This window comes from Oncorhynchus tshawytscha, linkage group LG33, assembly GCF_018296145.1.
Source record: "Oncorhynchus tshawytscha isolate Ot180627B linkage group LG33, Otsh_v2.0, whole genome shotgun sequence".
NCBI classification, from domain to species: Eukaryota; Metazoa; Chordata; class Actinopteri; order Salmoniformes; family Salmonidae; genus Oncorhynchus; species Oncorhynchus tshawytscha.
In genome coordinates this window covers 31783968-31799743 of record NC_056461.1, presented here as the reverse complement: position 1 = coordinate 31799743, position 15776 = coordinate 31783968, and the positions used below count along the sequence as shown (strand labels likewise).

Below are 15776 nucleotides of genomic sequence, written 5' to 3'. Positions count from 1 at the left end.
GGGAGGGTTTCTATTAAAGGAAACACTCTCTTGAGAGGAGCATCAATCTGATGAAAACAGATCGTCATTGGTTTAAGTGACTTAGAGCTGTGTTCACCTGCATCTGATGCAACATGCCACCAAATGGCTTCTTGGAGGTTGTAAATCGTAAGGAGATCTGTCTGATCTGAACGTTAACTAGCATTATCGGAGGCCTATAATTGCAGAACATTTATCAAACACAAAGCAGGTGTTAGAGTATCAGATTTGTTCATGGCTGCTTTAACTCAATGAGTGACGGTTGCTTATAACCTCCCACTACCTGGAGGCGTATCTGCTGTGACTACTGAGAATAATCATTCTCTTCCAGGAACACATGCTCTGATTGATTGATGCTGTGTGTTCCAGGGGAGCTGTATGTTGGTGGTGTGGGGAAGACCATGTACAGTAGCCTGCCCAAGCTGATTGCGTCCCGCGATGGGTACCAGGGCTGCCTGGCCTCCGTGGACCTGAACGGGAGACTTCCTGACCTGATGGCAGACGCCCTCCACAGGGTGGGCCAGGTGGAGCGGGGCTGTGAAGGTACGTATTAACAGGGGCACAGCCATGGGGTCATGAACACCTCCGAGGAGCAGGCCATCACCTGTGGATCCACCTTATGGTTCACTGCATGAGCATCCTTTTTCTCCCCCCTCCCCTCTCCAGGCCCAAGCAACACCTGTACAGAGGACTCGTGTCATCACCAGGGGGTGTGTCTCCAGCAGTGGGAGGGCTTCTCCTGTGACTGCACCATGACCTCCTATGGAGGAGCATTCTGCAGCAACCGTGAGTGCTATCTCTTTCATCTGACTGGTTCAAAACTACGCTATCTTTCCTTTCTCCTTTCCTTGTGACTTTACCTTGACATCGTTGAAAAACATCACGGAGTGAGGAATGGAGAGAAGGTTGAAGTTGCATTTGAATGGTTTATTTTAGGGCGCTTTCACATATCCCCTTATGATCCGGATCCTGGAGCGTTCGGTACCCTGATCAACGCTATAAAGCATGTGTGAAATTCAAACGAAACCCGGCTGTAACGAATCCTGGACCTGCATGAGAAAGCAGGTCCAAGATCCAGGACCTGAGTACCAGGTATTGTGACGCTGCAGCTTGAGTTGCGTGGAACATTTTGCGTGTTGTAAACAAGCTAACTCACTAGCTTGAAGAATGCGCATCTTGTTAATCGCACCCTGAAACGGTTATTTTCAGGTCTTGTGAAAGCAAAACGTATTCTGTAAAATTCTCACAAACTCTCCAGGAAACCGAACCAGGGTACCGAATTTCATATGTGAAAACGCCTTTGGTGTGCATTATTTTCACCTGTCAGATTGTGTCATTGTTGGCACAAAATAAGTATGTGCCTTCAATTGCAAAACCTTTTTCTCAAATGATGTGCGTGCGTCCTCTGCAAACCAGAACAGGTAAGGAAGTATCATGCATCCTTCCTTCATTCATCAACACTTATTGACATTGTAACTGTCCTTCGTGGCTGCTGGTTAGAGACGTCTGGCTCATCAATGGCAAAGACAGATCCACTTCTGGTCACCTAATGTCATTATGGCCGGGTCAAACTAACAGACCCATGTTGACCTTTCTGTAAGGAGGCTTCTCTTATGCACTTCTTTAAAGGCTCTCATCTGAGGTGTTAATGTCTCTGCAGTACAATGAGTCCATTCATCCATTAGGCATTGTTATTGACTTCCAGGTTAGACGTATGTCCACACTAAATGACTGATTATTGGTATCTCTCTTCTAATGGAGGTTCCCTGAACATCTGATTCTAGAGTAGTGTGCTAATAGAAACATACTAATGCTATAGTAGGGGAACAGGAGTCTATTTTCCCTGGAGATGTTTTTCTGTCATTTAAATAATTTATTACAATGTCAGACAACATTTTGTTAGATAACAAAAACAGCTCATCTTTCTGTAGTGGGGGTTGAGAGGTGTGTTTTGGGGGTGAGAGGTGTGTGTTTGGGGGTGAGAGGTGTGTGTTTGGGGGTGAGAGGTGTGTGTTTGGGGGTGAGAGGTGTGTGTGTTTGGGAGAGGTGTGTGTGTGGGGGGTGAGAGGTGTGTGTTTGGGGGTGAGAGGTGTGTGTTTGGGGGGTGAGAGGTGTGTGTTTGGGGGTGAGAGGTGTGTGTTTGGGGGGGGGGTGAGAGGTGTGTGTTTGGGGGTGAGAGGTGTGTGTGTGGGGGGTGAGAGGTGTGTGTTTGGGGGTGAGAGGTGTGTGTTTGGGGGTGAGAGGTGTGTGTTTGGGGGTGAGAGATGTGGGTGTTTGGGGGGTGAGAGGTGTGTGTTTGGGGGAGAGAGGTGTGTGTTTTGGGGTGAGAGATGTGTGTTTGGGGGTGAGAGGTGTGTGTTTGGGGGTGAGAGGTGTGTGTTTGGGGGTGAGAGGTGTGTGTTTGGGGGTGAGAGGTGTGTGTTTGGGGGTGAGAGGTGTGTGTTTGGGGGTGAGAGGTGTGTGTGGGGGGGGGGGATGAGAGGTGTGTGTTGGGGGTGAGAGGTGTGTGTTTGGGGGTGAGAGGTGTGTGTTTGGGGGTGAGAGGTGTGTGTTTGGGTGAGAGGTGTGTGTTTGGGGGTGAGAGGTGTGTGTTTGGGGGTGAGAGGTGTGTGTTGGGGGTTGAGAGGTGTGTGTTTGGGGGTGAGAGGTGTGTGTGTGTGGGGGGTGAGAGGTGTGTGTGTGGGGGGTGAGAGATGTGTGTGTGTGGGGCGGTGAGAGGTGTGTGTTTGGGGGGTGAGAGGTGTGTGTTTGGGGGGGGTGAGAGGTGTGTGTGTGGGGGGGTGAGAGGTGTGTGTTTGGGGGTGAGAGGTGTGTGTGTGTGGGGGTGAGAGGTGTGTGTTTGGGGGGGGGGGGTGAGAGGTGTGTGTTTGGGGGTGAGAGGTGTGTGTTTGGGGGGTGAGAGGTGTGTGTGTGTGGGGTTGAGAGGTGTGTGTTTGGGGGTGAGAGATGTGTGTGTGGGGGGTGAGAGGTGTGTGTTTGGGGGTGAGAGGTGTGTGTGTGTGGGGGGGTAGAGAGGTGTGTGTGTGTGTGTGGGGGGGGTAGAGAGGTGTGTGTTTGGGGGTGAGAGGTGTGTGTGTGTGGGGGGGGTAGAGAGGTGTGTGTGTGGGGGGGTAGAGAGGTGTGTGTTTGGGGGTGAGAGGTGTGTGTGTGTGGGGGGGGTGAGAGGTGTGTGTGTGGGGGGGTGAGAGGTGTGTGTTTGGGGGTGAGAGGTGTGTGTGTGTGGGGGGGGGTGAGAGGTGTGTGTGTGGGGGGGGGGTGAGAGGTGTGTGTTTGGGGGTGAGAGGTGTGTGTGTGGGGGTGGGTGAGAGGTGTGTGTGGGGGGGTGAGAGGTGTGTGTGTGGGGGGTGAGAGGTGTGTGTTGGGGGGTGAGAGGTGTTTGTGTGTGTGGGGGGGTAGAGAGGTGTGTGTTTGGGGGTGAGAGGTGTTTGTGTGTGTGGGGGGGTAGAGAGGTGTGTGTTTGGGGGTGAGAGGTGTTTGTGTGTGTGGGGGGTGAGAGGTGTGTGTTTGGGGGGGGTGAGAGGTGTGTGTGTGTGTGGGGGGTGAGAGGTGTGTGTTTGGGGGTGAGAGGTGTGTGTGTGTGGGGGGGGGTAGAGAGGTGTGTGTTTGGGGGGGTGAGAGGTGTGTGTGTGTGGGGGGGGGGTAGAGAGGTGTGTGTGTTGGGGGTGAGAGGTGTTTGTGTGTGTGTGGGGGGTAGAGAGGTGTGTGTTTGGGGGGTGAGAGGTGTTTGTGTGTGTGTGGGGGTAGAGAGGTGTGTGTGGGGGGTGAGAGGTGTTTGTGTGTGTGGGGGGGTAGAGAGGTGTGTGTTTGGGGGTGAGAGGTGTTTGTGTGTGTGGGGGGGTAGAGAGGTGTGTGTTTGGGGGTGAGAGGTGTTTGTGTGTGTGTGGGGGGTAGAGAGGTGTGTGTTTGGGGGTGAGAGGTGTTTGTGTGTGTGGGGGAGAGGGTGTGTGTTTGGGGGTGAGAGGTGTTTGTGTGTGTGTGGGGGTAGAGAGGTGTGTGTTTGGGGGTGAGAGGTGTTTGTGTGTGTGTGGGGGTAGAGAGGTGTGTGTTTGGGGGTGAGAGGTGTGTGTTTGTGTGTGTGTGGGGGGGGTCTATTTTCCCTGGAGATGTTTTTCTTTAATTTAACTGGGAAATAATTTGTTATTATAATGTCAGGCAACATTTTGTATGATAACAAAAACAGCTCATCTTTCTGTTGTGAGATGTTTGTGTTTTGGGGGGTAGAGATGTGTGTGTTTTGGGGGTGAGAGGTAGGTGTGTGTGGGAGGGTGTGGGGGTGAGAGTTTTGTGTGTGGGGGGGGGGGTGAGAGGTTTGTGTTTTTGGGGGATGAGAGGTGTGTGTGTGTGTGGGGGGGTGTGGGGGTGAGGTTTGTGTGTGGGGGGGTGTGGGGGGGTGAGAGGTTTGTGTGTGGGGGGTGAGAGGGGGTGAGAGGTGTGTGTGGGGGGGGTGAGAGGTTTGTGTGTGTGTGGCGGGGGTTTGTGGGGGTGAGAGGTTTGTGTGTGTGTGTGGCGGGGGGGGTGAGAGGTTTGTGTGTGTGTGGCGGGGGCTTGTGGGGGGGTGACATGGCAAGGAAAAGACGTCTTGTTTTCGCTGGGGGACAGCCTAATGAGCTACATGACAATAAAGTGGGTTTTATTCTCTAGTCTATTAATGCTACAACGACATTTCAGGTGCGTGTTTGTGTGTGCGTGTATTAAGGCAATATAGATACATTTGAAAATAAAGGGGAAATATTGCCTGTTGCTTTTTTCTGTTACTTTGACTTCACAGTTGATTTCTTCCTCTGTACTAAATAACTGTATTGTTTTTTTAATGGAAATTCAGGGGGTCTTATTGGTTACAATAGCAGGAGATTATCATAAGCTTTCTGTGAAGTGGCCTTGAAGAGTTAAACCTAATTTGCTGCAGTGACGTGCAGAAATAATGATATGTAATGGTGCTTGCATGTGTCTATTCCTCGGAATTACTAGACCTACGAGGATATATGAGGCCGTGCTTTAGTAACTTTCTCTTCAAGCTCCCTGGTGGAGTCATTACATTAGATGATCATTTTCAAAAAGCAACAAACACTGTTACAGCCTCATTACGATGACAAAGACAGGGAGGATTGAGCTACTGCTGTAGCCTTACTCAGGGGGGGGAGGTAATGGCGGTACGGTACGGATTCCCAGCTAAATAAACAGTGGGGGTACGCTGTACCGGTGAAACATGAGCCTATCACAGAATTTAAAACAGCGTTTAATTAAAACTAGTCTGCTACACCACTTTCAGAGGAATGAGAAGTTAGCGAATGGACTTGAAAACGTGTCGTATATCCTACGCTTCAAAATGTGATGTGGTTCGAAGAGAACACTGAACTATTGCCACTGTATGGAGGCTGGAAATGTGTTGTGAGTGGATGAACGTGTGCAGGCGGCCTAGTAAAGGAGCCCTTTGGAGCGATTGTTTGACCATCAGATGAAACATCGTGTCTGGTTGAGTTTACGCCACAATAAAAGGGAACACATTTTTTAAGGTTAAATGACAAATCTTTACGACTAGGCCCACAGAGATCCTATTCAATTAATAGGGATTCTACACTGGAAAAATATATGGAAACGCACATTCTACAATGTCAAAGATTTTACTGAGTTACAGTTCATATAAGGAACTCAGTCAATTGAAATAAATTCATTAGGTTCTCTACTCAACTGGAAATACCATTATGCATCTGTTGGTCACAGATACAGTGCCTTGCGAAAGTATTCGGCCCCCTTGAACTTTGCGACCTTTTGCCACATTTCAGGCTTCAAACATAAAGATATAAAACTGTATTTTTTTGTCAAGAATCAACAATAAGTGGGACACAATCATGAAGTGGAACGACATTTATTGGATATTTCAAACTTTTTTAACAAATCAAAAACTGAAAAATTGGGCGTGCAAAATTATTCAGCCCCTTTACTTTCAGTGCAGCAAACTCTCTCCAGAATTTCAGTGAGGATCTCTGAATGATCCAATGTTGACCTAAATGACTAATGATGATAAATACAATCCACCTGTTTGTAATCAAGTCTCCGTATAAATGCACCTGCACTGTGATAGTCTCAGAGGTCCGTTAAAAGCGCAGAGAGCATCATGACGAACAAGGAACACACCAGGCAGGTCCGAGATACTGTTGTGAAGAAGTTAAAAGCCGGATTTGGATACAAAAAGATTTCCCAAGCTTTAAACATCCCAAGGAGCACTGTGCAAGCGATAATATTGAAATGGAAGGAGTATCAGACCACTGCAAATCTACCAAGACCTGGCCGTCCCTCTAAACTTTCAGCTCATACAAGGAGAAGACTGATCAGAGATGCAGCCAAGAGGCCCATGATCACTCTGGATGAACTGCAGAGATCTACAGCTGAGGTGGGAGACTCTGTCCATAGGACAACAATCAGTCGTATATTGCACAAATCTGGCCTTTATGGAAGAGTGGCAAGAAGAAAGCCATTTCTTAAAGATATCCATAAAAAGTGTTGTTTAAAGTTTGCCACAAGCCACCTGGGAGACACACCAAACATGTGGAAGAAGGTGCTCTGGTCAGATAAACCAAAATTGAACTTTTTGGCAACAATGCAAAACGTTATGTTTGCGTAAAAGCAACACAGCTCATCACCCTGAACACACCATCCCCACTGTCAAACATGGTGGTGGCAGCATCATGGTTTGGGCCTGCTTTTCTTCAGCAGGGACAGGGAAGATGGTTAAAATTGATGGGAAGATGGATGGAGCCAAATACAGGACCATTCTGGAAGAAAACCTGATGGAGTCCGCAAAAGACCTGAGACTGGGACGGAGATGTGTCTTCCAACAAGACAATGATCCAAAACATAAAGCAAAATCTACAATGGAATGGTTCAAAAATAAACATATCCAGGTGTTAGAATGGCCAAGTCAAAGTTCACAAATGCTCTCCATCCAACCTCACTGAGCTCGAGCTGTTTTGCAAGGAGGAATGGGAAAAAATTTCAGTCTCTCGATGTGCAAAACTGATAGAGACATACCCCAAGCGACTTACAGCTGTAATCGCAGCAAAAGGTGGCGCTACAAAGTATTAACTTAAGGGGGCTGAATAATTTTGCACGCCCAATTTTTCAGTTTTTGATTTGTTAAAAAAGTTTGAAATATCCAATAAATGTTGTTCCACTTCATGATTGTGTCCCACTTGTTGTTGATTCTTCACAAAAAAAATACAGTTTTATATCTTTATGTTTGAAGCCTGAAATGTGGCAAAAGGTCGCAAAGTTCAAGGGGGCCGAATACTTTCGCAAGGCACTGTACCTTAAAAAAAGGTGTGGGCGTGGATCAGGAAACCAGTCAGTATCTGGTGTGACCAACATGCAGCGTGACACATCTCCTTCGCATAGAGTTGATCAGGCTGTTGATTGTGGCCTGTGGAATGTTGTTCCACTCCTCTTCAATGGCTGTGCAAAGTTGCTGGATATTGGGGGGAACTGGAACACACTGTTGTACACGTCAATCCAGAGCATCCCAAACATGCTCAATGAGTGACATGTCTGGTGAGTGTCCAAGCCATGGAAGAACGGGGACATTTTCAGCTTCCAGTATTTTGTACAGATCCTTGCAACAATGGGCCATGCATTATCATGCTGAAACATGAGATGATGGCGGCGGATGAATGGCACGATAATGGACCTCAGGATCTCATCACGCTATCTCTGTGCATTCACATTGTTGTCCGTAGCTTATGCCTGTCCATATCATAACCCCACTGCCACCATGGGAAGAGCACACTTCTCTAGCGTGCCAGTGGCCATCGAAGGTAAGCATTTCATTTGCCCACTGAAGTCGGTTACGAGGCCGAACTGCAGTCAGATCAAGACCCTGGTGAGGATGACGAGCATGCAGATGAGCTTCCCTGAGACAATTTCTGACAGAAATTCTTCGGTTGTGCAAACGCCTCAGTTTAATCAGCTGTCTGGGTGGCTCATCTCAGACCAACCCGCAGGTGAAGTAGCCAAATGTGGAGGTTCTGGGCTGGTGGTTACATGTGGTCTGCGTTTGTGAGGCCGGTTTGACATACTACCAAATTCTCTAAAACAACGATGGGGGTGGCTTATGGTAGAGGAATAAATGTTAAATTCTCTGATAACAGCTCTGGTGGACAATCCTGCAGGCAGAATGCCAATTGTATGCTCCCTCAAAACTTGAGGCATCTGTGGTATTTTGTTGTGTGGCAAAACTGCACTTTTTAGAGTGGCTTTTTATTGTCCCCAGCACAAGGTACACCTGTGTAATGATCATGCTGTTTAATCAGCTTCTTGATATGCCACACCTGTCAGGTAGATGGATTATCTTGGCAAAGGAGAAATGCTCACTGGAAGTGATGTAAACAAATTTGTGCATACAATTTGAGAGGATAAAGGACTGGGGATGTTGTATTGATGTCAATGTCTCTATGTTCTCAAATTTGAAAACGTACAAATAAAGTATAAAAAGGAAACTAAGCTGTGCAGGCTCAGTTCAGATATTTTAAAACAAAAACAAATATTCCAGTTCTTACTTTGTTGTTCTACCCTCAAACAATGACCATCAATGTGCTTGTTGTGTGTGTTGTCTGAACAATGCTATAGCTTTAGGTCCTAGACTAATCATCACAGACGTCCAGATGCTGAGCTTGGATAGAGAGCCACCAGGTTGTTGTTCTCACGCTAGGGTTCTTTCTGCAAGGCAAACACATGAAGGGTGTAATTATAGGTTCACCTCTGTAATGAGATGGGATATTTTTTGCAATATTCATGATCTGTCTTCACACTGCCTGGATGTGGGGAAGAATAAGCAACAGACTGCGTACTGTCTTTGGGATATATGCTATTGTACTTTGTTTTAGTTGTATTTAGCAATAGCCTTAACCAAAGACTGAAACATAATAACACCAATATACAGTATTAAGTATTTAATTGAATTACTAAGGTTCATTTGTAATATATGTTTGAGAAAAGGGATTTCAAGGTAAGAACTTTAGCAAACGTTCAACAGTGAATCATGTCACATTTGGTTCTCAGGGACCCCACCTATCCATTTCTTCTCCTAACCTCTTGGACTACCATTAGAAAGCAGAACATCTTTCAGCTCTTCTAGTGTGCTCCCCTTAAGGACGCAGCTTGATAGTAGCTCTTCAGTCAGTCATCTCTATGGTAGCTGCTCAGATTTCCCAGAGTTCATGGTGCTAAGGATTGCTTTGGATTGCACCTCAGTCTCAACCCTTGAGCTGCAGCTAGCAAATACACAAAAGAGATGCTAACTTCCATGTCCTCTGTTATTGAATTGTCAACAAAGCAGCATTACAAAATTATTATGCCAAGTTTTCAAATTAGCGGTTGTTTCTTTTCGGTTGCACTTATTTCACTTTTGCATGTAAAAAAACAAATCACCACTGCTGTACATGCTGCCACTATTTTCATGACCCAACTACACTGAATAAAAATATAAACCATGAAGCAATCCAACAATGTGTACGCTGCCATCTTGTCTATTTTCAAGTCTTCTCTCATTGATCAATACAGGTGTCTGTCATCATGACAGCACTTTGTGGTAGAAGCTCACCTGTCTCGATCAATGAGAGAAGACTTGAAATAGATAAGATGGCGGCGTACACTGTTGGATTACTTCAAGGAGAAAAAACGTTTTTATTTTAATAACGGAGCATTTTCTAAATTCAAACGGACCCCCTGCAACTGGACACAGACATTTTGAGACTCCTGTTTCCACGAATCGAGGACGAAGACCGCATCGCCAAGGTTGATCAAATTCTCTGTGCAGAACCAAACAGTACCTATCCTGTAGCTCTCATTAAAGGATACCGAATATCTTTGGTAAAATCTCATTATCTATAGTGACAATCTGTAGTTACAGTTCTCTACACCTAAGACACACTAAACTGTACTGCATTGTACTGTATTTTTCTGTATGTTAGTTTTACCATATAACATTCTTGTTGAGTACCCAGTTCTCTTTTTAAGTTAGCATGCCTACATTGTGAAAAGTCTTAGGAGGACAGTTCTTACACGGTATGTATTATTGTATATGGGAGATTAAGGAGAAATGGCACCTTTCAACCATTCTCATACACAACAATACATTTACTGTCTCTAAGCACAACCCGAAACCCCCTTCTTCATCTCAAAGACCTGTCTGTAAACTTCCCCAGCCCTTTGACAGAATTCTGTAGACGTGTCTTTGTATTGTGTTTTGAGTACCTGCACAGAGAAGAATGTTGTCATTACTGTTGTAGTCTTGATTTAGTTGATTTTTATCCCTTTTCAGTGGTAGGGCTTTCTGTCTCTCTCAGGTCTGGTCAGTGGTAGGGCTTTCTGTCTCTCTCAGGTCTGGTCAGTGGTAGGGCTTTCTGTCTCTCTCAGGTCTGGTCAGTTGTAAGGGCTTTCTGTCTCTCTCAGGTCTGGTCAGTGGCAGGGCTGTCTGTCTCTCTCAGGTCTGGTCAGTGGTAGGGCTTTCTGTCTCTCTCAGGTCTGGTCAGTGGTAGGGCTGTCTGTCTCTCTCAGGTCTGGTCAGTGGTAGGGCTGTCTGTCTCTCTCAGGTCTGGTCAGTCGTAGGGCTTTCTGTCTCTCTCAGGTCTGGTCAGTGGTAGGGCTGTCTGTCTCTCTCAGGTCTGGTCAGTTGTAGGGCTTTCTGTCTCTCTCAGGTCTGGTCAGTGGTAGGGCTGTCTGTCTCTCTCAGGTCTGGTCAGTGGTAGGGATGTCTGTCTCTCTCAGGTCTGGTCAGTGGTAGGGCTGTCTGTCTCTCTCAGGTCTGGTCAGTGGTAGGGCTGTCTGTCTCTCTCAGGTATGTCTGTGGTAGGGCTGTCTGTCTCTCTCAGGTCTGGTCAGTTGTAGGGCTGTCTGTCTCTCTCAGGTCTGGTCAGTTGTAGGGCTGTCTGTCTCTCTCAGGTCTGGTCAGTGGTAGGGCTGTCTGTCTCTCTCAGGTCTGGTCAGTGGTAGGGCTGTCTGTCTCTCTCAGGTCTGGTCAGTTGTAGGGCTGTCTGTCTCTCTCAGGTCTGGTCAGTGGTAGGGCTGTCTGTCTCTCTCAGGTCTGGTCAGTGGTAGGGCTGTCTGTCTCTCTCAGGTCTGGTCAATGGTAGGGCTGTCTGTCTCTCTCAGGTATGTCTGTGTATGTCCAGCTCTGCCAGGTAGGTGATGTAGCCACCCTGCATGAGTCAGACAGAACTAAACATAACACAAGCCCTAAGGAACTGCCTGCTTGCTCAGCTCAGAAACGCTTCATTACACAGGCAACAAAGCATGAGAATCTTGTAATTCTATGGCAGGGCTCCCTGGGCCATAAACAGATACTTTTTAATAGGACACTGTGTTAAAATCAAATAAAATTTTACTTGTCACATGCTTTGTAAACAACAGGTGTAGACTGACAGTGAAATGCTTACTTACTGGTCCTTTTCCAACAATGCAAAGTTTAAGATAAAAAAAAAATAAAAAAATTGAAATAGTGACACAGTGAATAACAATGACAAGTGAAAAATGACATGACTATATACAGGGAGTACGAGTACCGAGTCGATGTGCAGGGGTACGAGGTAATAACATGACTATATACAGGGAGTACGAGTACCGAGTCGATGTGCAGGGGTACGAGGTAATAACATGACTATATACAGGGAGTACGAGTACCGAGTCGATGTGCAGGGGTACGAGGTAATAACATTACTATTTACAGGGAGTACCAGTACCGAGTCGATGAGCAGGGGTACGAGGAAATTGAGGTAGCTATGTATACTGAACAAACATATCAACACAACATGCAACAATTTCAACTATTTTACGGAGTTACAGTTCGTGTAAGGAAATCATTCAATTTAAATACATTAATTGGGCCCTAATTGATGTATGGGCCTGGCGGGCAAAGGGAGGTCATAGGCCCACCCTTTTGGGATCCAGGCTCACCCACTGGGAACTCATTTTTCCCCACAAAAGGGCTTTATTACAGACAGAAATAGTCCTCAGACATTGGAGGCTGCTTATGGGAGAGAAGTGAACATTAAATTCTCTGGCAACAGCTCTGGTGGACATTCCTGCAGTCTTCATGGCAATTGCATGCTCCCCCAAAACGTGAGACATCTGTCGCATTGTGTTGTGTGACAAAACTGCACATTTTAGTGGCCTTTTATTGTCCCCAGCACAAGGTGCACCTGTGTAATGATTATGCCGTTTAATCAGCTCCTTGATATGCCACAACTGTAAGGTGGATGGATTATCTTGGCAAAGGAGAAATGCTCACTAACAGGGATGTAAACAAATTTATACACACAATTTGAGAGAAATAAGCATATGGGTTTATTTCAGCTCATGAAACATTGGACACAATACCTCAACAGGTATTTACACATTTTTACAAATTCACACACAAAAAAAAAGTGAAATACCTTATTTATATAAGTATTCAGACCCTTTGCGTTTGCATCCTGTTTCCATTGATCAGCCTTAAGACGTGATTGGAGTCCACCTGTGGTAAATTCAATTGATTGGACATGATTTGGAAAGGCACACCTGTCTACAGTTGAAGTCGGAAGTTTACATACACCTGAGCCAAATGCATTTAAACTCAGTTTTTCGCAATTCCTGACATATAATCTTAGTAAAAATTCCCTGTCTTAGGGCAGTTAGGATCACCACTTTATTTTAAGAATGTGAAATTTCAGAATAATAGTAGAGAATGATTTATTTCAGCTTTTATTTCTTTCATCACATTCCCAGTGGGTCAGAAGTTTACATACACTCAATTATTATTTGCTAGTGTTGCCTTTAAATTGTTTAACTTGGGTCAAACATTTCGGGTAGCCTTCCACAAGCTTCCCACAATAAGTTGGGTGAATTTTGGCCCATTCCTCCTGACAGAACTGCTGTAACTGAGCCAGGTTTGTAGGCCTCCTTGGTCGCACACGCTTTTTCAGTTCTGCCCACACATTTTCTATATGATTGAGGTCAGGGCTTTGTGATGGCCACTCCAATACCTTTACTTTGTTGTAGCCATTTTGCCACAACTTTGGAAGTATGCTTGGTCATTGTTATACTTGGGGTCATTTTCCATTTGGAAGACCCATTTGTCACCAAGCTTTAACTTCCTGACTGATGGCTTGAGATGTTGCTTCAATATATCCACACAATTTTCCTACCTCATGATGCCATCTATTTTGTGAAGTGCACCAGTCCCTCCTGCAGCAAAGTACCCCCACAACATATGCTGCCACCCCCGTGCTTCACGGTTGGGATGGTGTTCTTTAGCTTGCAAGCCTCCCCCTTTTCCCTCCAAACATAGCAATGGTCATTATGGCCAAACAGTTCTATTTTTGTTTCATCAGACTAGAGGACATTTCTCCAAACAGTACGATCTTTGTCCCCATGTGCAGTTGCAAACCGTAGTCTGGCTTTTTTTATGGCGGTTTTGGAGCAGTGGCTTCTTCCTTGCTGAGCGGCCTTTCAGGTTATGTCGATAGAGGACTCGTTTTACTGTGGATATAGATACTTTTGTACCTGTTTTCTCCAGCATCTTCACACAGGTCCTTTGCTGTTGTTCTGGGATTGATTTGCACTTTTCACACCAAAGTACGTTCATCTCTAGGAGACAGAAAGCGTCTCCTTCCTGAGCGGTATGATGGCTGCGTGGTCCCATGGTGTTTATACTTGCATACTATTGTTTGTACAGATGAACGTGGTACCTTCAGGCATTTGGAGATTGCTCCCAAGGATGAACCAGACTTGTGGAGGTCTACAAAAAAAATAATTAATGTCTTGGCTGATTTCTTTAGATTTTCCCATGACGTCAAGAAAAGAAGCACTGCGTTTAAAGGTAGGCCTTGAAATACATCCACAGGTACACCTCCAATTGACTCAAATTATGTAAATTAGCCTATCAGAAGCTTCAAAAGTCATGACATCATTTTCTGGAATTTCCCTAGCTGTTTAAAGGCACAGTCAACTTAGTGTATGGAAACATCTGACCCACTGGAATTGTGATACAGTGAATTATAAGTGAAATAATCTGGCTGTAAACAATTTTCGGAAAAATGTCTTGTGTCATGCACAATGTAGATCCTAACCGACTTGCCAAAGCTATAGTTTGTTAACAAGAAATTTGTGGAGTGGATGAAAAACGAGTTTTAATGACTCTAACATAAGTGTATGTAAACTTCTGACTTCAACAGTATATACAGTGGCAAGAAAAAGTATGTGAACCCTTTGGAATTACCTGGATTTCTGCATAAATTGTCATCACATTTGATCTGATCTTCATCTAAGTCACAACAATAGACAAACACAGTGTGCTTAAACTAATAACACACACATTTTTGTATTTTTCTTGTCTATATTGAATACATCATTTCAACATTCACAGTGTAGGTTGGACAAAGTATGTTAACCTCTAGGCTAATGACTTCTCCAAAAGCTAATTGGAGTCAGGAGTCAACTAGTGTGGAGTATAATCAATGAGACGAGATTGGAGATGTTGGTTCGAGCTGCCTTGCCCTATAAAAAAACACTCACAAAATTTGAGTTTGCTATTCACAAGAAGCATTGCCTATGTGAACCAATCCTCGAACAAAAGAGATCTCAGAACACCTAAGATTAAGAATGGTTGACTTGCATAAAGCTGGAAAGGGTTACAAATGTATCTGTAAAGGCCTTGCTGTTCATCAGTCCACATTAAGACACATTGTCAATAAATGGAGAAAGTTCAGCACTCTTCATACTTTCCCTATGAGTGGCCGTCCTGCAAAGATGACTGCATGAGCACAGAGCAGAATGCTCATTGAGGTTAAGAAGAATCCTAGAGTGTCAGCTAAAGACTTACATAAATCTCTCGAACACCCTAACATCTCTGTTGACGAGTCTACAATACGTAAAACACAAAACAAGAATGGTGTTCATGGGAGGACATCACGGAAGAAGCCACTGCTGTCCAAAAAACATTGCTGCACGTCTGAAGTTTGCAAAAGTGCACCTGGATGTTCCACAGCGCTACTGGCAAAATATTCTGTGGACAGATGAAACTACAATTGAGTTGTTTGGAAGGAACACACCACACTATCTGTGGAGAATAAAAGGCACAGCACACCAACATCAAAACCTCATCCCAACTGTAAAGTATTGTGGAGGGAGCATCATGGTTTGGAGCTGCTTTTCTCACTCAGGGCCTGGACAGCTTGCTATCATCGATGGAAAAATTAATTCCCAAGTTTACCAAGACATTTTGCAGGAGAATGTCAGGCTATCTGTCCGCCAATTGAAGCTCAACAGAAGTTGGGTGATGCAACAGGACAACGACACAAAACACAGAAGTAAATGAACAACAGAATGGCTTCAACAGAAGAAATTGAGCCATCTGGAGTGGCCCAGTCAGAGTCCTGACCTCAACCCGATTAAGATGCTGTGGCATGACCTCAAGAGAGCAGTTCACCCCAGACATCCCAGAAATATTTCTGAACTGAAACAGTTTTGTAAAGAGGAATGGTCCAAAAGTCCTCCTGACCGTTGTGCAGGTCTGATCTGCAACTACAGAAAATGTTTGGTTGAGGTTATTGCTGCCAAAGGATGGTCAACCAGTTATTTAATCCAAGGGTTCACATACTTTTTCCAACCTGCAGGGTGAATGCTTACACGGTATGTTCAATAAAGACATGAAAACCATTTTTGCAGCATTGAAGGTCCCCAAGAATACAGTGGCCTCAATCATTCTTAAATGGAAGAAGTTTGGAACCACC

General features: G+C 45.2%; 1 protein-coding gene across 3 annotated transcripts in view; it reads left to right on the top strand.

Annotated features, from left to right (window-relative positions):
• nrxn2a (neurexin 2a) overlaps nucleotides 1-15776 on the top strand; it is a 386153-nt gene that overhangs the window by 209946 nt on the left and 160431 nt on the right. For all 3 annotated transcript variants that reach the window (XM_042311448.1, XM_042311449.1, XM_042311450.1), the window contains 2 exons: nucleotides 388-561; nucleotides 685-804. In XM_042311448.1, coding sequence (XP_042167382.1) covers nucleotides 388-561; nucleotides 685-804 — 294 coding nt within the window. The remainder of the gene's footprint in view (nucleotides 1-387; nucleotides 562-684; nucleotides 805-15776) is intronic.